Genomic DNA, 18,877 nt, shown 5'->3' with positions numbered 1-18,877 from the left:
TTTCCAAAGATACCAGACCCCAACACACCAGACCCCAAGGCAGCACACCCCAACACACCAAACCCCAACACACCAGGCCCCAAACCCCAATTCCCAAAGACACCAGACCCCGACACAGCAGACCCCAAGCCACCACATCCCCACACACCACCCAGCTCTCCTGCCACCAGTGCTTTCCCGCTCACAGCTGGAAGTTTGATTACAGAAACCATCAAGCAAGCGGAGACAAAGGCTTTGCCTTTGAAGAGAATTAATTTATTTGGAGATCGACATCACACGGGCGCACTGCTGGAGCTCTGAGCAGCGCCTGACCCCGATACCGCGCTCCGGGGAGCTCTCCTGGATCGCGCACGCTTCTGTACAGCGCGGCCTTCCTCCTCTGAAACAGGCGACAGCAGGGAGGTGCCCCCCAAAGCCAGTTTTTCCAGCTGTTTTCTTGGAAAACGAACCCGTCTGCAGTTCCAGACTCCTCGCCCTATGAAAACATGGTGGTGGTGGTGGCGCACAGGGCGGCCGCGCTGCTGCTCAGCAGAAGTTGAGCTGCCCCGACGTCGCGTAGTAGCCGGAGGCGTCCGTGGAGAACCTCTGGGAGAGCCGAACCGCGTCCAGCTGCACCTCGCCGAAGTAGAAGTGCTCGAAGAGCTGGAGGAGAGGAGAAAATAAACGTTTCGGTGGCTCCGAAAGCAACGAGCTGCTCCTTCAGAACGCCTCTCCTCGCAGGCTTCCCTTCAACAAAACCGCTCTGAAAGATTTCCAACCCTGGGGACCACGTTTAGCCTTTAACGCCATCAGCATACGGCACGAGCTCCTCTTTTGGAGCAGCATCAGTGCCTACCCACGGATCACAAGCCCAGGGCTCAAGCACCTGCAGGATGTGGGTTTCTCGGTGCCGGAGGGCTCGGCCCCGGCCCCAGAGGGGTGGCTGCTGGAAAGGAGTTATGCCAGGGGAGCATCTCCGGCAGGGAGAGGAGGAGACGAGGAGCCGCGACTGCCACCATGCAAACTCCATTTGATACGATTAAAGATTTATACAATTAAAGATTAATTACCTTCCCCAAAGCCTGCGTGCTTCTCGTTCGAGGCCTTGGGATAAAACACCTCATGAATAAGAGATGTCAGGAGGTGGCTGCTCCCCCTTCTCTCCCCCTCGGTCAGCCAGGGGGACAAACCCTCCCCTGCCCCCCCTGCCACCACGTCCCCGCCGGCACCGCCCGGGTCACGGCCTCCCCATTTGCACACTGCTGAGAGCGCAGCAGCCCTCGGCCCAAAGCACTTTGCAGTCCCTCGGCTGCTGCTTTTTAATTTTTTTTTAAATCCACCACCTCTCCCGTGTCCGAGCGTGTGCGCGTTTCCCGGTGAGAACACTGCTAGGACTATTGATTTTTGGTAATGCAGCTGTACTTGCTGGGAGTAAACATGCTACAAGATTTAAAGGACAGCCACGGCCTTTTTTTTTTTCCCCCCTCTGCTCTCGTTTTGAGCCAGCTTCTCGCTGGTGCTTCTCTGCTCGCTTCGGCAACCAGATGCTGTGCATGAGGATCAGGCCAAGATCCACCTTGGGCAACTGGGAAAGAGGCCCTCAAATGTCATCCTCGGAGCCACCAGCGCCTTCCCGACAAGCAGCCACCCCGCTCTCGTCCCCCAGGGGCTTGGGAAGAGCTTTCCGAGGGCTGAGCCTCTGCTTTCGACTTCCACTTCTGTTTATCCTGGGGAGAAGCCAAGCAGAGCCGAGAAAGATATTTATATCTCCCACCACGGAAACGCTCTGGCTTCGGAGGAGGCCAAGGAGATGCCTCCTGGATGAGCATTTCTGCTTGGTTTTTGTGTGTTTGTTTTTTTTTTCCCCCTTGGAAAAGGAGCTCAATGGAGGCCGCCACAATTCCCACACCTGCTGGTGAACCCAAGGCTCCTGGTCCCTGCCCCACGGTGCCAACGCCTCAAGAGCTGGGAAATTTGTAATCAAATCACCCGTGTGCTGTCCCTCGGACAGCAGGCACAGCTTAAATTCTTCAGCAACTTGCAGGCCTGCCTTCCTCCCGGCAAAGCTCCCCTCCGCAGGGATGCTGCTGGCGTGCTGCAGAACCTTTGCTTCAGCTCAGGGCTTCGGGTCCTTTCCCCTCCTCGCTGCGAGAGCCATGAAAATTCATTGCGCTTGAGGAAATCAAACCCTAGTTGCTATGGTGAAAGGCGTTCTGCAAACTAAGAGGCAAACACAAGCGGGACATTTGGAGGTTACAGGAGCCTTGCACGTCTTTCCGACAAGAATAAAGGGAAAAAAAAACCACACGCTGGCGCATTAAAGGCTCTGCTAACCTCCCAGCCCCAAACGTGAGGGATTTACAGCACAACTTCTGTAAGGAAATTCACAATCAGCCGCTGCATCTCCCCCCGGGAGCCTGGTCCCCGCGGCTCCCTGCACCCCGTTACAGCACACACAGCGGTCGTTTTTTAAGAGCCGGGCTGTGGCTTTGCTGCAGCGATGGCAGGAGGCAGCGCTGGGACGAGGAGCTGCAGCAATGTGACCTCCCGGCTCTGCTCACAAAGCCACCCAGAGGAGGAGCCGGGCCACGGAGCCAGGAAATTAATTCAGGCAGGCCCGGGAAATCAGCTGGCAGAAGGGTCAGGGCACCTTTGGGACGAACCGCCTACTTTTACTAATCAATGTCTTCTTTCTTGCTTTTTTTTTTTTTTCTCTCTGCACTGGGTCTCCATCTCTATTAAGGAGCCGCCGTAATTCAACCCCTGCCAGCTCCAGGGAGAGGCAAAGAAACGTCCTTTCAGATCCCAAAGGTGATGCTGCCTCAGCTGCGGGTGATCCCAGGGGAAGGAAGGGAGCCAGGAGCTCCCCAGCCCTCTTCCAGCACCTCGCTGAGGACAGCTGGGCAGCCCCCATCTTGCCCAACGCGGGATCTTCAGCCCTTTGGTTTCATTTCTGCTTAAAAACCCAATGGGAATTTAGCCTGGGCTGCCCCTCCACACGTTGCTCTCCAGTTCCATTCACTCGCCGCAGCCTTCGTGTCTTTGCGGGGGGAAAGAAATAAAAAAAAAAAAGCGAGGAAATAAGAAAGAAAAGCCCGGAGGCGGCCAGGCCCTGTCTCCGGAGATGCCTCGGTGCCAGGGCTGTGCCAGCTGCGGCGCCGGGCACGCAGCCACCCTCGGGGACAGAGGAGGAGGAGGAGGAGGAGGAAGCAAGGCGGAGGGGCTGCCAAGCCCCATCCTCCTCGCATGGGGAAGGAGCTGCCCTCTCTCTCTGCTCGCCAGGGGATGTTTTGCAGGGGATGAGCGCGAGTTCAGGACGTGACCGGGGTGCTCAGGGGAGCTGCTCTCTTTGGGAGCAGGCCGAGGAGCCTTCCTCACGGATCCGCTTCACGACAAAAGCGGTTCCCACTCGTCCCACAGGAGCTATTTTCTGAGCCGTGTGGGAAGGCTCCGGCTAGGAGCACAAACAGGAGCGGCCGAACTCCAGAACAAAGGAGTTCTGCAATCAGACTCCGATCAGGGCTGCCGAAAGCAAAACGCCAGCTCCCCGTGCTGGAGGATAAATGCCGAGGGCACCAGGGGGCTGGGAGGGAGCTGGCGTGTCCCTGCAAGGTCAAAAGCAGCCTGGAGCTATTTCTGACTCACGGCATTAATTAATGCCAGCGGGCGTCCTGCTGCAGGCACGGGGAGGCCGTGGGGCCGCACGGAGCGAGCAGGTGAGGGAAGGCTGACGTTCCTCGCTCCGAGGCCATCACCAGCCGCTCCTGTGGCCACCTCAGTAGGGAACCGGTCAGGTTCCAGCACGGTTTTTCCATCCTCAAGTGGCGTGGCCAGCAGAGGGAGCATCGTTGATGCCTTCCGAGCCCTCCAGGTTTTTGGGCTGGGAGCATTCAGGCCGGAGGACGGCTGGATTTTACCTCCCTCTTGAGTCTGAGGGCAAATTTAACGCGCACCAGGGCAAGGCCGGGAGGGACAGGGCGAAATTTGGACGCACACCTCGGGAGCTGAGGCCCTGCGGGGGCTTGGGGCTTCCAAGGTGTGCCACCCGCCCTTTCTGGAGCCAGTTTCGGGGCACCAGGAGCTGCCCAAACCTCGCAGACCACATCCAAACGCAGGGACTGCGTCCATGGCCTCCCTGCCTCGTGTAGCATGGTGCTGAGTCACAGACAGGGAGAGCTTAACCCAGTTCTGTCCCTCTGCCTGTCCTCTGCGCAGGGAAAATCAATCAGCCCCACTCCCCGCCTTCACGTCGCTCTCACAGCCGCCTGTAACAAATCCCCTCACCCAGCAGAGGTTGGGATTTGCTCGCAAGCCACTGCTGCTTTCCATTTTTGCCTCTCCGGGCTCGCCTTTTCCCTCTGGATCCTTGCAGGAGCCAGGCAGCGCAGCATCAGCCCGATGCTGCCAGCTGGCAGAGCAGCAGAGGCTGCCTGCAGGCTCAGCCCAGGCTGCAGCGTGCTCCTCTCCAAGCGAATCAATCGCAGAGATTAAATAAATAAATAAATAAATACAAAAGAGCATGCGAAATGGCAGGCGGGTGTAGCAGCAGAAATAGGAGTGAGGAGAAGACGAGCAGCTAAGTGCTCCTCTCTGGTGGGAGCCAGGCACGAGCCCGGAGCCTCCCGGGTAAAAACAGGAGCGGAGCGAAAGGCAACACGAACACCCACCGAGCAATACCCGCAGCTGGCTCCGTTTCCCTCCTGGTTTCATACTGACCTTGAGGATATTCCGGGCATTAAACGCCTCCCGTTCCTTGAGGGCTGCTTTCCCAGGCGCCGTGCTGCTGCGCTCCTCAGCTGTGAGGGGAAAAGCCAGCAGCAGCATGAGGCTCGGATGGGAGCACGGGGTGTGCTGCGCCTCACCCCCTGCCCTTCTCCTCCCCAGAGCCAGCTGCCAGCTAACAAACCCTCCCTGCCCGGTTCCCCGTGGGAAAACACTTTGGTTTGAGGGAGAACAAGGTGAATAAGGCAGGAATTCCTTACTGAGTGTTAGCTGGGGCACAGAGAGCCCAAGCCCTCACCTTGGACACATTCCTTTCTGCTCCAGAGCTCCTGAGTGCTACTGGGCAGTGGCGGTCTGGAAGCTAAGACAAAGAATCTTTGAAAAGATCCAGAAAGGACCCAGAGCACGCCTGCCTTCTCCAGCTGGCTGCTTTGTCATTTTGTCTCAAGTTTTATTTGGCAGCATCCCCCCCAAAATCTCAGGTCTGTGATGAAGGGGGAAAAAAAATCCCACCACTAATAAAAAATTAAACCCTGAAAAGTGTGAAAGCCTCCAGTTACTGAGCAAGGTGTTCCCTGCGCAGCAGCACCAGGTGAAATGCATTTAGCAGCAGAGAAGAAGGGTACCCACCACCTGGATCTCTCCTGAAGAGCGTGTTCATGACAGTGGCGTGCAGTTTCACCCTGTCCCACTCTTTCAGCATCAGGCCGGAGGCCACGAAGCGCTCCACCAGTTGATCAGCGACCGCCTGCAGCCTGGGAAGGCAAAAAGAGAGAGGACAGAGCAGCGTCAAGGAAGGAAAACTCCGGTGTTGGCGGCTTTTTGCTTCTCTGCTCCCACCCCCAAACTCCTGAGCAAGCAGAACCAGAGCTGGCTGCACTCAGTGGGGAGGCAGAGCCCGGGGCTGCTGCCTCCTGCACGGCCCCTGGTGGGCTGCCGGCAGCCTCCTGACAGTCCCTGGGCTCTCAAAAGTCCGATTGCCGTGGCTTCGTGCTGCCTGCTGGCTCCACGTCGCCGGTTTTTAAGATTAGCAATGACAGAGATGAAGTGCCTACCATTACGGACAATCCTAAAACAAATTAGCAGAGAAGAGCTCAAGTGAAAATGGTGCTTTATTACATTAGAAAGTTAATCAAGGAAATAAAACTAATTAGAATGAATTATAACGGAAATTATTTGCCGGGTGGGAGGCATCAGAGCACGATCTCGCTCCCGGTCTGAGCCATGACATGTGCAGGAGGGCTCGCCAACCTCTCGTGCTGTCTGCAGCTATGCAAACCAAGGCGGGCAAATCACAGCTCCTGCCTCGCAGCTTCAGCCGCTGAGGATCACCCGAGGATCAGGAAGGAACTCCTCCCCTCCCCTCAGCCCCGCGAAGGCACGCAGCTCGCAGGGGCTGCGGCAGAGCCGGAGCCAGCACGGCAAAATGCCTGCCTGCTGCTCTACCCCTGTACCTGCGGCTGAGGAATCGCTGTCAGCCTGTGGTGCCCAGCTCCCTGAGCAAAACCCCGCGGGTTTTAGCAGGCTAGGGCTGCGTGGAGCTGTTTGGTAGCATGGGGTTTTCTGAAGGGATTTCTGTTCGTCCCTTCTTTTTTATCACCGGTTGCCCACCACGGTGCTGCAGCCTCAGAGGAAGCAGAAGAAATGCCCCGTGCTCTCCATCAGCACAGGAGTGTCTTCTTCCCCCTCTGCAAAGCTAAATGCTTCACTTGCTAACAGTTCGAGAATTTTATTAGGAGAGAAGTGCCAGTTCCTTCAGCTGTGAGGGATGAATTAACTCACAGGCGAGGGCAGGACCAGGCTGGGCTGGGGATAACAGATTTACAATCACGTGGCCCTGTGCCAGCCCGTCCCTAAGCAAAAGCAAAAAAAGGTGTTGCAGGACACAAGCCTGGCAGCCTCCAGCAGCCAGGCAAAGCACGAGACCTGGCTTTGGCCCAAACCCCAGCTAACGCCCTTCTCAAAGGGAGGAGATGTTACCTCAGCAGCGAGCTGTTTCCTAGGGGCTTCGCCACTTCCAGTTCCGAGGCGAGGTGGATTTGAAGACTTTGTTTCTCCAAAATGGGAAAAACCTCCCTGTCAGCCTGCAGCATCAGTGCCTACCCACCCCAGCTGTCCCCTGCTCTCGCTTTGAGCCCTGCTCAGGCTCTGCAGGAGCTCTCCCCACCCACAGCCTTATTTTCAGAAGTGCAAGCAGGCTCGCAAGCACTGCACCCCTTAGATGGTCCCAAACTTGGACACCCAGCAGAAAACGAGGTCCACGGCTCAGCTCTGACACTTCAAGGGCTTTCTACAACAGACTGACCGAAGGGTATTTGGGTTATGCAGCCTCTGTCCCACCTTTCTGAGTGCTTCATCCCCGTGTCTCCCTGTATTTCCCTTCTCTCTCCTGGTTGTCCCGGCTCTCCACCCTCCCAGTCTGTTTTATCTCACCTCTCCCAGGGCAGGACCGACTTCAAAGCGGAGGAGTTGAGAGGAAAAGACCACTTCAATCCCTCCTGCCTCCCAGCAGCTGTTACGCGTTCATTTCCCCACCCGTTTCCTTATCCCACGTCCGATCTCTTACTTCAGCAGAGCCTCCGAAGCCTGGATTTCCCCAGGGGGGTTTAAGCAGGGCAGCCACCCCCTGCCTTCTTCCCCTGGGGGAAAGGAGATGCCAGGACACATCCCTTCTAGCCCACAGCCTCCCTCCTCCCCTGCTGGCTCCTAGCAAGGGGTCAGACACCAAAAGGCAGCACTGCCACAAAAAAAAAGAGGGCTACAGACACTGAGGGCTGGAGGAGAGGAGGGCACCCACCTGTCCGAGCCGTCCTTCATGCGGACCTTGGCGTAGAGGACGTCGGTCATGGCAGGGTCATCGTTCATGTATTCCACCCCAACCACCTCCACGGCCAGGGGCCTGCCGCCGGTGATCTGGCTGAAATGGAAGAAGCCCCTTGGGTTAAAGAGCGAGACGTCATAGCTGCTCTGGGAATACAGCGTGTAGTACCCCTCACGCACACTAAATACGTATATATCTCTATATTTGCTAAGGGAAGGGGATAAATCACATTTATTGCTGCTGTTAAGCACGACTTTGAGCTTAGGTGGGGCTTAAATGTCATACAGACCCCGTGGGGCAGTGAACTCCACTGCAGAGCTCTTTCCTTTCCCAGATATTTAATGTTTTTTGCACTGGGGTGGGGACAAAAACAAGCACAACAAAACAGAAACCAGAGAAGGCTGCCTGATTTCAAGAGCTCAGAAAGCTGCAGCTGCTGTTGTCTCGTCGTCTCATGAAACACCACGCTCCCACAACTGCCTGGGTTACTGCCAAGGTCTCGCGGGGCATCCGAGCAAGGAGAAATAAAGAGGAGTCAACAGCACCAGCGTGGCTTTGCTCTCACCTTGCTCGCTTGAGGTTCTCATAAAACCTCCCAGGTGGGACAGGGGAGGGCGATCTCCTCCTCCAGTTTGTTTTCTGGGAGGAGAGCAGCACGCGTGCGGTCGTGCACGTGAGGCTGCAAGCACCTGAGGCCAGGCACCCTAAAAAGGGACAAAAAGGGCACATCTACCTTCACACGGCGTGGCTCGCCTTCGCAGAAGTAAACAAAGGCTAATGAAGGCTGGTGTGGGTGGAAGGGAGCCTAAATTAATTTTAAGCGTGCATTTATTTGGCTGCGGCCGGGGAAATAACCTGTTCAAGCCCTGGAAATGTGCTTGCAGCTCTCAGGTTGCTGCACGCCTGGTGATTCCTGCTGCTGCTGCTCAAAACGTTCAGCTTTTTCCTGAAATTCTGGCGTTTAGATACACTCACTGCTGGGCTGCTCTCCTCCTCGCTGCTCCTCGTTAAGACATTTTGCTTCTTCCCCCCCAGTAAGCGTGCCAGCCCCCTGCCCCTGCCTCACTCACTCCACGAAGTCCTCCTTGCAGCGCTGCAGCAGCTCGCAGGCCTTCCGGATCTCCTGCTCGTTCAGCAGCACCAGCGTCCCCAGGGTCAGGTGGAGCTTGGCAGGGTTCTGGAACAGGCTGCTGCTCACCCCGTGATCCTACAAAGCAACCAGAAACAGGGCCTCGCTCACCCCATCCCGGACACGCACCTCTGCCGGGAACGAGCAGCGAGCCACCAGCCTCGAGCTTTCACCCAGAGCCTTAATTAGCTCCTTTTTTCTGCCTGGAGCCTTAATTAGGGCTCAGTGGGGCCCAGGGGGACTCCCACCAGCGACAGGCTCAGCACAGGGCAGCGCAGACACGGAGCCGGAGTGAGATGTGGTTTTGTGCAGAGCAGCTGGGGCCAGGCGCGGTGACAAGCTCTAAGTGGTCTCTAAATCCTGCCTAAACACAGGCTGCACCTCGCTCCGCCAGCACAGCTCGCAGCAGCCCTGATAATTACATTTTTCTCGTTCCCGCGCGCCCTATAGTTTGCCAAGATGAATTAAGTTTAAATTCCCTTTAAAAAAAGGAGCTACGTGTTGTTGCCGGGGAAGAACTGCTCCCAGGTGGAGCAGTGCTTACACTCAGCCTTCAGAAACACACGCTTTTGTTCTAGGGCGTTTATAAAAGCACCTTGAGGACGGTTAGCACGCCCATATTACACCAGTGATTTCCCCTCCGCGGCCGTTTCCCATCAGCGCATTGAATAACCTCCACGTCAAGCTCCAGAACCACTCACCCTGCCGCTGAAGCATTTCTCTGGAAAAAAACAACCCCCAAAAAAGCCCGCTGATGAGAACGACAGCTCCCAAGTTCCCACCTGTGCTTCAGAGCTGGAGATAAAACCCTCCTGGCACTTTAGGACTGCAGTCCCTCCGCCCCTCAGAGCTCAGTGCCCCACAGCTCAGCGCTTTTTCAGGTGCTCCCCAGCCCACGGGCAGCGTGTGCCTGCCTGCCCCTGCTGCCGAGTGTGTTTTTTGCTGACTGAGCCCCTAAATCCCGGCGTGGGCTGCAGAGCTCAGCACCACGCAGCAGCCTGCAGCAGGCTCCTGAGGTTTGGCACATCCCAAAGAGGATGCCTCCGTCGCTCTCCTCACCTCGCAGAGCCTTTTTGCTGCCTTTAACTCCTCCTGCTGCTAATGGGCAGGCCACGATTCCCCTCCGTCAACCTTCTTTTCAGGGTCCCCGTAGCCAGAGGACGTTTGGCCCACCCCAAAACAACAGCTTGGGGAACAGAAACTGGGAGAAAGTTGGATTTACCCGTGCTGCAGCCGACCAGCTGATATCCCTCCTGTAGCCGGGAGGACTGCGTGGTAACCAGAAAGTCGTGCACAGGTCAGGAAGCAAAACCTCGCCCTTGTTTTTGGGGACAGGGAGTGCCAGTCTGCACCCTAAACATCAAGCTGCCCCAAAAGCAGCCTCCTGACAGCCGGCAGAGTGCTGAGAGCAGCGCAGAGCAAACAGGCCATGACCCAGATAATCCTCCTGGCTTCCTCCTTGGTATTTCAGGCGGCTCCTGCTGCCACCCCAGCTCCTTCCCCAGCACACGGTGGGCATTACCCACAGCACAAGTGGCAGCAAGGAGCGGAGGTGGGCCTCCAGTCCTAATGAAAGCCCTATTCCCAGCCCCAGAGCTGGGAAGCTGAGCAGCAGGGAAGGGAATCCCCCGTATTTGACGGGGGAATCTGACAGCCGTGTGTTTGCAGGAACTCGCCGGCAGGTACAAACACATCAGGCTGATCCCATCGTCCCTCCAAAATTCACTGTTCCCTAAGGAAAAATAAAAACCTGTTCCCTAAGGATGCACGATGTCATCGTCGCAGAAAAACAACTCATTTCCACTCGTTTAGGCTTCCAAAAATCCCCACACACACTCTTTCCTCAAATCTCCCTCCCACTTCTACCTTCGCTCGCTTAGCTGGAACGTGGAAAGGGTTTTATTCAGAGCCTTCCCCTCCTTGCAAATCCCAAACAAAGGAGCGAGCCAGGAACACAGCTTTCCCTCAGAACCCACTGAGGGGCTGCAGGCTGAGAAACCCCTCAATTCCCTGTCCCTTTCCCTGTGAGGTCCAATATCTCGTCAGCAGTGTTGGCTATCCACAGGCTGCTGTGTGTTACAGCGCTCTCATTCCTCTTCCACTCTACACCTGCACGAGGTTCAGGCTGCAAACCCTGCGTCTGCACAGCTCTGGAAGACCCAGGTGTCCTCAGCCTCAGCACAAGGCTCACCTTACAGCGGGTCTCGAGGACAAAAAGGAAAATAAAGTTAGAGAGCATGCAGCCACCGACAGAACCCCAAGCTGTAGAATGGAAATGAATGGTTGTCATAGAAACTGCTTCGGAGAGGGAAGAGGAAGAGCGGCTCACAAGTGCTCAATGGCCAGAAAAAATCCTCACACGCACACACCTGGGCTTTTCCCCTCCTTGCTGTTATCGGAGAGCTCCACTCAAAGCCTGGAGGCTGCCTAATTCCCCAGCGGTTTACACCAGCAAATTGCGAGAGGCAGAGAAGCTCGAAACCTATTCAGGTTCCTCTGAGTACCCGGAGAAATCCCGTCGCTTTGGACAAATCTCTAAGCTCTTACTGCTCCGCGAGGCACGGCTCTGAATGACTGTTTTTCATTCCTGACGTGCCTTCCAGCAGCCCCTGCTGGGAGATGAAGTGGCAGTCAAGTGGCATTCGGGGCTGCAGGGCGCTGGGGAGGCGTGCGGGGCTGCAGTGCCCTCCTTCAGCACATCCACGAGCCAGGTGAGGAGGGGATAAAGACATGGGATGAGGGCGTGAAGCAGCGCAAAGATGAATAAAAACGGCTCCTTTTGGGAGAAGTTACACTGAAAGGATTCGCCTGACACGGAGGCAGCCTGGAGTGAGTAAGCTCGGATAAGCAGGGGCCAGGATGGTTGGGGGGGATCAAGCAGAAGGACTGCAACAGCCACAATTCCCTTCAGAAGGGTTAAGAGGAACACCAGGCTGAAAGCAGCAGCCTCAGCCCAGGGCTAACGGCACAAACAGGCACTGCCAGAGCCCCACGCTGGAGTTAGCAGCCCCCCAAAAAGCCCCCTCTCTCCCCGCAGCTGTGGTGTTCCCCCACAAGTACTGGAAGCAGCAGCCAACAGAGGGAGCCAGGCCACCACGGCCGCCAGCCAAGGCTTTTGCAGCCAGCTCCTGGGCTCGGTGGCCAGAATCAGCTGCATTTAGCACCCCGAGCTCCTACAGCGGCAGGGAAACAGGCAGCAGGGGGAGAAGGAGTTAAATCAGATGAAGACCCAGGGAAGTGAAGCTCCTGAGCTATTTGCAAGATTGCAAAACATAATAATTAAATTAAAACATAAAATACAGAAAGGTCCGCTGCATTATTTAGAGGCTTTCTGATTAAAAAGAAAAACCCCACAAGAAACAACCCTCTTCTGAACCTGAGGATTTTGTCCCACCGAGGAAAATCTCTAAGGAGGACAAAATATTTTACCAACAATTAACTGAGGAAGCCATTCCACATTCCGGATTTGGCAACAAATTCACAGCAGCCCCACCAACTTCAGTGAAAAGCCAGAAAGCTGCTTCAGGACACGAGCCTGCTGCAGGGCCCGTGTTTGATTTGGGATCCCCAGTGGGTGCTGACCTTTGAGCATTTCTCCAGCACTTCCTCCTTGAACTGCAGGAACTTCTCCTGGACCTCGGGCTGGGTGAGGGCGAAGGAGAGGAAGTGCGTGAAGGGCTGCTTCTTGCGGAAGCTGTCCAGGAGGACGTCGATGCGCGTCCGGGCCGAGATGACGCCGCCGCGCTGCTGCCCCGTGATCACTGCAAGGGAACAGAGCGGGGCCTGAGGAAGCTGCAGGGAGGCCGCTGGCACCCACACCCGTGGGAAACAGGCAGCAGTTAAACGGGCAGGGGCTTTGCGTTGGGTTTCTCCACGGGTTTTAAAGTATTGATGCGGCGCGGGTAAGAATGTTTCATCCTGGAGTCGCCAAGGGAAATTAGAAATTGGAAAAAGCTGCACGACAGCACCGCTCTGCTGCCAGCCCGGGGCTCGCCAGAGACGTGATGGGAGGTAAAACCCCCAGCCACGCACAGAGAAAGCTCTCCAGTCTCCTTGCTCAACTTAAAATGCCTCACATGGCTGTGCTTCCCTCTGCAAAGGCAGGGTGCTGCCATCGGAAGCACCCCCTGCTCTCCAGAAAGCCAGCTCTGTGCGTCGAAAAAAAAACACAACAGGGAAGAACCGCTCGCTTCAGTGGCTCTTCAGATTTCGGGAGCGTTGAGAAGAGAGAGGCAAGTCTGAAGTTCGTTTTGTGTGCTGGGTGTATGTTACAGCTCCTCGCCAACGGGAGTAGCAGGAATTGAAAGAACAAAAGAATAAAAACGAACCACGCGTTTGGGCCCAAGGTTCACAAGCTGGCCATCTAAGTCTAAGAATCGACTTCACTGAGGGCTAAAAATGGATCTAGTTTTCCCCCAAAACCTGATACTGCTTTATTAGGGTTTATAGACAGGGAAAAACCTCAGAAGTGAGGTGATTTCCCCAGGGCCATGAGGTGAGCCAGGCCGTGCCAGGAGCAGGAACTAAAGGAAAGCTCCTCCTGCTCCCTGTGCCCCCTCAAATCGTGTCTGTGTGAGAGCTGCTGACAGAATGCTGGTTTTAGGCTCACCGATTTCCCCTTCGACTCCAGGCTTGGGAATGCTGATGGAGGTTCGAGTCTCTGTTTCTAGCCTCTTCTTGGTTTCTCCTTTTTTCCCGATTACGTACCTGGAGGCAAAAAAGTGGAAGAGAGTCACTCGCTGGGCCTCCCCCCAGCAGAGGTGCCCGGGCCGCAGATGCTGGCTTTATTAACTCGGCCTGTGACAGCTCTTCCAGCAAATCCTGCCGCTGCCCCTTTGCCACCTGTATTTTCCCTTTGTCCCCCCCCAGTAAAACTATTCAGCCCATAAAACTGTCAAAAGGAACTGGATGAAGCCGTGAACACCGCAGGCTTCCCAGCGAACAGCAGATCGGAGCCAACAGTCGATTCCAGGCACGTGCTTTCTCCCAGGGCTTTCACGAGCTCCCCCTGCCAGGCTGCCCACCCCGGCTCCTCCTCCCCTTCCTCCACCCTCCCGATTTTTTCATCTTCAAGGGAGGAGATGCTCGGAAGCTCTCCTGCCAGCAGCAAGCACCACCTGCTGTCTCTGTCACAGCAAACGCCGGGAGTCGAGCGCAGCACAACTGCACTAGGAAGGCATTGCCAATTCTCCCCTCCCAAAATCGGGACAGGCACAGAACAGAACACATTGCAGAGATCTGCCACTTACCCTGATCCCCCCCCTCAAATATTCCGCACAGAAACGTTTCCCCAGCCAGAGGGGAAGCCAGAAACACAGAGGCTCACTTGTATAACGGGCTGGGGACCTCCACTCTGCACTGGAAACCTTTCTCAGTCTCTTCCACCACAAAGGCATCGCAGGGTTCATCTGCACAGTCACCAGGCCCTGCTGGAAAAAGAAGAGCAGCCCTTGAACGACCGCTGCACAGCCTGGCAGCGCTTTATGTAGGTCAACAGCCTCACAATCTTCTTCACCCAAGGTTAAGCAACCCCCCCTGGGTTGCAGCTAAAGGCTTTTTAATTCTGCCAGCTGTGAAAAGCAGAATGAGTGCTCCCGGACCTGGGGGGCACAGGGAGGCAGGAGTACAGCCCAAGTTTTCTCCCCACTGCAGTTTGTGGGAGAAATGCTCCTCGTTCAGGTTCCTCTCTGCTCTCCCGGCAGGGTGGGCACCATCAACCCGCTGAGACAGCGGAGCAGGAGCCATGGGGGCCATGGCAAAGCGTTCCTCTCCCTTTTTAACATCTCACCCCGCCACAGAGGCAGGTCCGTGGGGACAAGGAGAGGTGTCTGAGGGCACGCCAGGGCCGTACCCAGGTGCCCCACCTGCATAGAAACCTTCGTCCTCCTCCTCCTCCTGCGGGTGGGCAGGCTCCTGCACCAGGTTCTTCCTGTAGACGCGCCCGCCGATCTGTATCAGGGTGGGCCTCAGGACGTCCATGGCGCTGCGGGAAGAGAGACAGCGTGTCCCACAGACTCCTGCCACACAGAAACCCCGAATTTCCCCTCCAGCCGCCCCGCTGTGCTAAAACAAGCACTTTGTGTCGAAGATATTTGGGTATTGTAGGTGATTTAAGCCCCCCTATGGCTGCAGCACCTCAGTGCATCGCCTCGCAGGGTCTTTGCGCCATGCAGAGCTAATGTGGGGCTTTTTTTTCCACAGAAATGTCAGAAATGGCAGCTCTGTGCCAGGCAGTGTGCTGAGCCGGAGGGCGCTGTGCCAAATCCTGCTGGTTTGCCCCCAAAACCCTGGGGAGCTGCAGGGTGGAGAACGTGGCAATGGAAACAGTGGGGTGAGCTGTGGAGGGTGTCAGGTGTCAGAGCTGTGCACTGAAATCAACAAATTGGGGAAAATTCGGGTGTTTTTAGTGTTTTCACCAGAAATTCAGGCTGGAGCACCTGAGGGGACACAAACGCCAGGGGGCTGCTCCCCGGGGTCACACTGCCCCCCCGTGCCGGGGCTGTGCGATTTAACACTTTTTATTCTCCAAAAACCCCCAAAATCGCGCAACGACGGCGCCGTGGGGGGGGCGCCCCGGGGCAGGCCCCGTTGCCATGGAAACCGCTCCCCCTCCCCCGCCCCGCCCCCCGACACCGGAAGTGGGCGGGGCCTGCCGCCCGCCCGCCGCCCCAGCATGCACCGCGAGCGCGATCCCGCCCGCCGCCTGCGCCAAGCCGTGCGGGCGCCCAGGTGAGGCCCGGAGCGGGCCGCGGCCACCGGGGAGCGGCGGGAGGGGCGGCCGGGGAGCCGGGGAAGCGCTCGGGGAGCTGGCGGCGCCGCCGCCTCAGCCGCACTCACCGCCCAGCCGCTCGCTACGGAAGCCGGGGAGGGGCCCTGAAGGGGGGGTGCGCATGCGCGGTGGCGCGGCTGAGGCGGTGAAGGGGTGGGCGGGGTGTGGGCAGGAGGCGGCGCGGCGCATGCGCAGTGCGGCGGCTGAGGCCGTGGCGGGGTGTGGGCAAAGGGGCTGCGCGGCGCATGCGCGGTGCGGCGCCGCCGTCCCCTCACAAAATGGCGGGCGCCTGAGGCGGGCCGGGGCAGGGGCGGCTCCGCGGGGTTTAAAATAAAAATGTGCGGGGTCGGCATGAGGCAGCCCGTGCCTTTAAACGTGTCCTCTGGCCGGGACTGCTCCCTCACGGCCGGGCCTGCCTCACGCGACGTGAGGGGAGCAGCCCTGAGCTTGCTGCGGACGAGCTCAGGGGTTTAATTCCGAACCAAAATAAATAAAAACCCGTGTTCTGCACCAAATCCCTGAGCGCTTTCCAGAGCTGCGTAGCCTAAAGAGTCTGCTGTGATGTATGAAGTCGGTGGGGAATAGAAACGAGTTGAGTAGGATCATGGGGCAGTGCGTGTCAGTGGCGGCCGTCGCTGCTCATAAAAGCACAAAAAGCACAAAAAATGGTGATTTTTGTGCTGCCAGCTACCTAACAAGTGCCAAACGCCCCGTTAGTACACATGGATAAACCTCTTACAAGGCACAGAGAGGCTCACACCACCAGCAGCTGAGCTGGCGTTACCGTGGCAGAGGGACACAAAAGGGCCTGCAGCATTTTGGGGCCAAAAACTGTGTTTTTGGGAGTGCAGGCGTGTCTGATGCAACATGCAGAGGGGTTGCTGCAGCTGAGGTGCGGTGTCGCTGCCCTCGGGATGCCCTCTGGGAGCTGGCAGCCCAGGCGGTACCCAGGAGGAGGGCTTTGGCTGTGCCGATGCTCTGCAAGCGCTGTCCCGGCCCCAAATTTAGGCAATTTAGCCCTAAATTAGGCCTAAAAGTCCAACTTCCTAACCCTGTTCTGCTCTTCCTCCCTCTCGCAGGCTGGGCCGGGCCGAGATGGCCGCCTCCTCCTCCTCCTCCTCGGCCGGCGGGGTGAGCGGCAGCTCGGTGACGGGATCCGGCTTCAGCGTCTCGGACCTGGCGCCGCCGCGCAAAGCCCTCTTCAGCTACCCCAAGGGAGCGGGCGAGATGCTGGAAGGTGACCCTGCTCCCCCTGCTCCCCCTGCCTCCCCCTGCGGCCCCCGAGGCGCTGCCAAAAGCCCGGGGAGGAAGGAAGCAGCGGGGCCGAGCGGTTTTTCCCATGGCCCCACCTCTCCCCGCAGCCACCCGCGAGGAAGTGACTTCTGGTGCTGTCCCCTCGCCCTTAAACCCGCGTTGGAGCAGGAAGCCCTCGGCCTGGGAGGGAGGGGGGCAGCGTTAATTGCTCATTGTTGGCCGGCCCTTTGATGTCGGCTGGGAATTGCTGGGAAGGTAGCTGAGGCAGGAGGAGTTTTTTTGGCAACCCGCCTCTGGTCGGTGCCCGTGCGGCCCTCTTCGCACGAGACAGCTGGGAACCGAGGGCTAACGAGAGCTTTTGTCCCCCACTGTGCCCGTGTGCCGCTCTGTTGGAGTAATTCTGAGCAAAGACTTGTTCGCGGCACTTAATGAGCCCTGGAAACAAACTCTGGGCAGGGTTTGGGGTTAAACCACCTTCCTTCTTCTGTTCGCAGATGGCTCAGAAAGATTCCTCTGCGAGTCCGTCTTCAGCTACCAGGTCGCGTCCACGCTGAAGCAAGTGAAGCACGGTAAGCGCCGCGCTGCTCAGCACAAAAAAAAAAGCAGGGCAGGAGTCCTCCTGCGAACCCCACGCTCTTTTCACCTCCCTACCGGCCTCACGTTCCCCTGGTGTGACGTGGATTTTTATGGCAGAGGCAGGGATGGATGAAACACAGCGTCAGCAGCAGCTGGAGCAGGAAATCCCGGCCCTTTTGGCCCTTTTGCTTTCGGCTGTGACCCGGGGAGGTCTTCTGGCCGTGTGCAGGGGCTGTGGGAGCAGTTCTGCCTTCCCTCAGCTTTCGGTGGGGTTCAGCTGGGAATTCTAATTGAAGGGCTTCACTGCAGCGTGGCTGCGAAGCGCAGTCACCTTTGAACTCCTCCCGCAGATCAACAAGTCGCACGGATGGAAAAACTCGCCGGGCTGGTGGAGGAGCTGGAGGCGGACGAGTGGAGGTACAAGCCCATCGAGCAGCTGCTGGGCTTCACTCCCTCGTCGGGCTGAGCGCGGCGAGAGGGGGCAGGCAGCAGGCTCTGGCCCGCCTTAAAAACACGCGCCGCCGTTTCTCGGGGTGCTCACAGCTGCTGTCAGCGGGATCAGGCTTTTTTGGGGGATTTTTGGGAAGCTGCCGGCGGAGATCCCCCCCCTTGGAGCTGCCGCTCAGGTGGAACAACGGGACTCTGGAAGTCTGCGGGGGTGCAGGCTGGCAGGGCTCGGGTCGTGCAGCTAAAAAAAAAAGGGGGTGGGTTTTAAAGACCGGGGTTTTTAAGGACTGCGCTTCCCGGGGGGCTGCTGGAAGGGCCGGGCGAGGGGCTGGCTGCGAGGAGAGCGTCCGCACCGCTCGAGCCAGCCCTCTGCAGAGCAGCAGGGCCGAGCCCTGCCAGAAACACTCCAGCCCCAGCCCTTCCTCTGGGGAGCTGACAGGATGAGACCCGTCCCGGGGCAGCCGAGGAGGGGCAGGCGGTGGCTGCAGCAGCACCTGGGGTGGTGCTGAGGCTGCTTTCTCTCCGCTGCTCTCTGTTTTGTCTGCGCAGAGTGCTGCAGGAGCCGTCCCCTCAACACCCCGAACCCCTTTTCATGACGTGTTAGATGGTTCTGTGATAATAAAATCAAATAATGCTGTCTTTGAAATCGGTTCTCTTTTCACAGCTTGGAGGGGGGGGTGATGAAAGGAGCCGTCAGCTGCTGAGGGTGGTTTAGTGAAGTCCTGAGGCACCTCGGCTGTTGTAAATTGAAATTAAATTCAAAATATCCGGAGAGAAATCGAGGCGCACTCACTTTGTGCTCAGAAGTGGATTGGGTTAAATCAGCTTTTAATCCTGACTTAACTCCACGAGCAGACAACCCTCCCTTAAATCCACCCGTTGGAGCCCTCTTGTTTTCCATCTGCACCTCAGGGCTGTTCTGCAGCAGAGCAGGATTTCTGTTTTCTGGCGAACCCGTTTCAGCCTGTTCCTTTGCCATGTATCAGCCAGCAGGGGGATAGGATCCGTGCTGCACGATGTCCTCCTCCAGCTGCCTGATTTTTCCGTTTTCATTATCTTACTTACCAGATGCTTTTTTTCTTGTATTTTAACTCGGCGACTTCAGCTCAGCCACATCTGGATTGAAACCGAGAGGCGACCAAAGCTGTACAGATTTCAGCAGTTTCACCAGCGCCCTGCG

General features: G+C 57.3%; 2 protein-coding genes across 6 annotated transcripts; one reads left to right on the top strand and one right to left on the bottom strand.

Annotated features, from left to right (window-relative positions):
• Positions 1-233: 233 nt before the first annotated feature.
• ASCC1 (activating signal cointegrator 1 complex subunit 1) lies at positions 234-15,624 on the bottom strand. Of its 4 annotated transcripts, none has more exons than XM_027460243.3 (10): positions 15,489-15,624; positions 14,516-14,634; positions 13,978-14,080; positions 13,261-13,358; positions 12,234-12,412; positions 8,593-8,729; positions 7,499-7,618; positions 5,332-5,456; positions 4,696-4,775; positions 234-642 (listed from the first exon to the last, which is right to left on the bottom strand). In XM_027460243.3, the coding sequence occupies exons 2-10, from the start codon at positions 14,628-14,630 to the stop codon at positions 526-528; spliced, it is 1,074 nt and encodes a 357-aa protein (XP_027316044.3). In that variant the 5' UTR covers positions 14,631-14,634; positions 15,489-15,624; the 3' UTR covers positions 234-525. The 4 variants fall into 4 exon arrangements, with proteins under 4 accessions (XP_027316044.3, XP_071896425.1, XP_071896424.1 ...); XM_072040324.1 differs by having other exon boundaries at positions 13,978-14,077; XM_072040323.1 differs by lacking the exon at positions 15,489-15,624 and adding an exon at positions 15,089-15,230.
• Positions 15,234-18,343, top strand: ANAPC16 (anaphase promoting complex subunit 16). Of its 2 annotated transcripts, none has more exons than XM_027460246.3 (4): positions 15,234-15,380; positions 16,500-16,657; positions 17,169-17,243; positions 17,601-18,343. In XM_027460246.3, the coding sequence occupies exons 1-4, from the start codon at positions 15,325-15,327 to the stop codon at positions 17,714-17,716; spliced, it is 405 nt and encodes a 134-aa protein (XP_027316047.1). In that variant the 5' UTR covers positions 15,234-15,324; the 3' UTR covers positions 17,717-18,343. The 2 variants fall into 2 exon arrangements, with proteins under 2 accessions (XP_027316047.1, XP_071896427.1); XM_072040326.1 differs by lacking the exon at positions 15,234-15,380 and adding an exon at positions 15,791-16,011.
• The last annotated feature ends 534 nt before the right edge of the window (positions 18,344-18,877 follow it).

Source organism: Anas platyrhynchos, chromosome 6 (assembly GCF_047663525.1).
Source record: "Anas platyrhynchos isolate ZD024472 breed Pekin duck chromosome 6, IASCAAS_PekinDuck_T2T, whole genome shotgun sequence".
Taxonomy (NCBI): domain Eukaryota; kingdom Metazoa; phylum Chordata; class Aves; order Anseriformes; family Anatidae; genus Anas; species Anas platyrhynchos.
The sequence above is the reverse complement of the archived record's forward strand: the minus strand, read 5'-3'. Positions and strand labels throughout refer to the sequence as shown.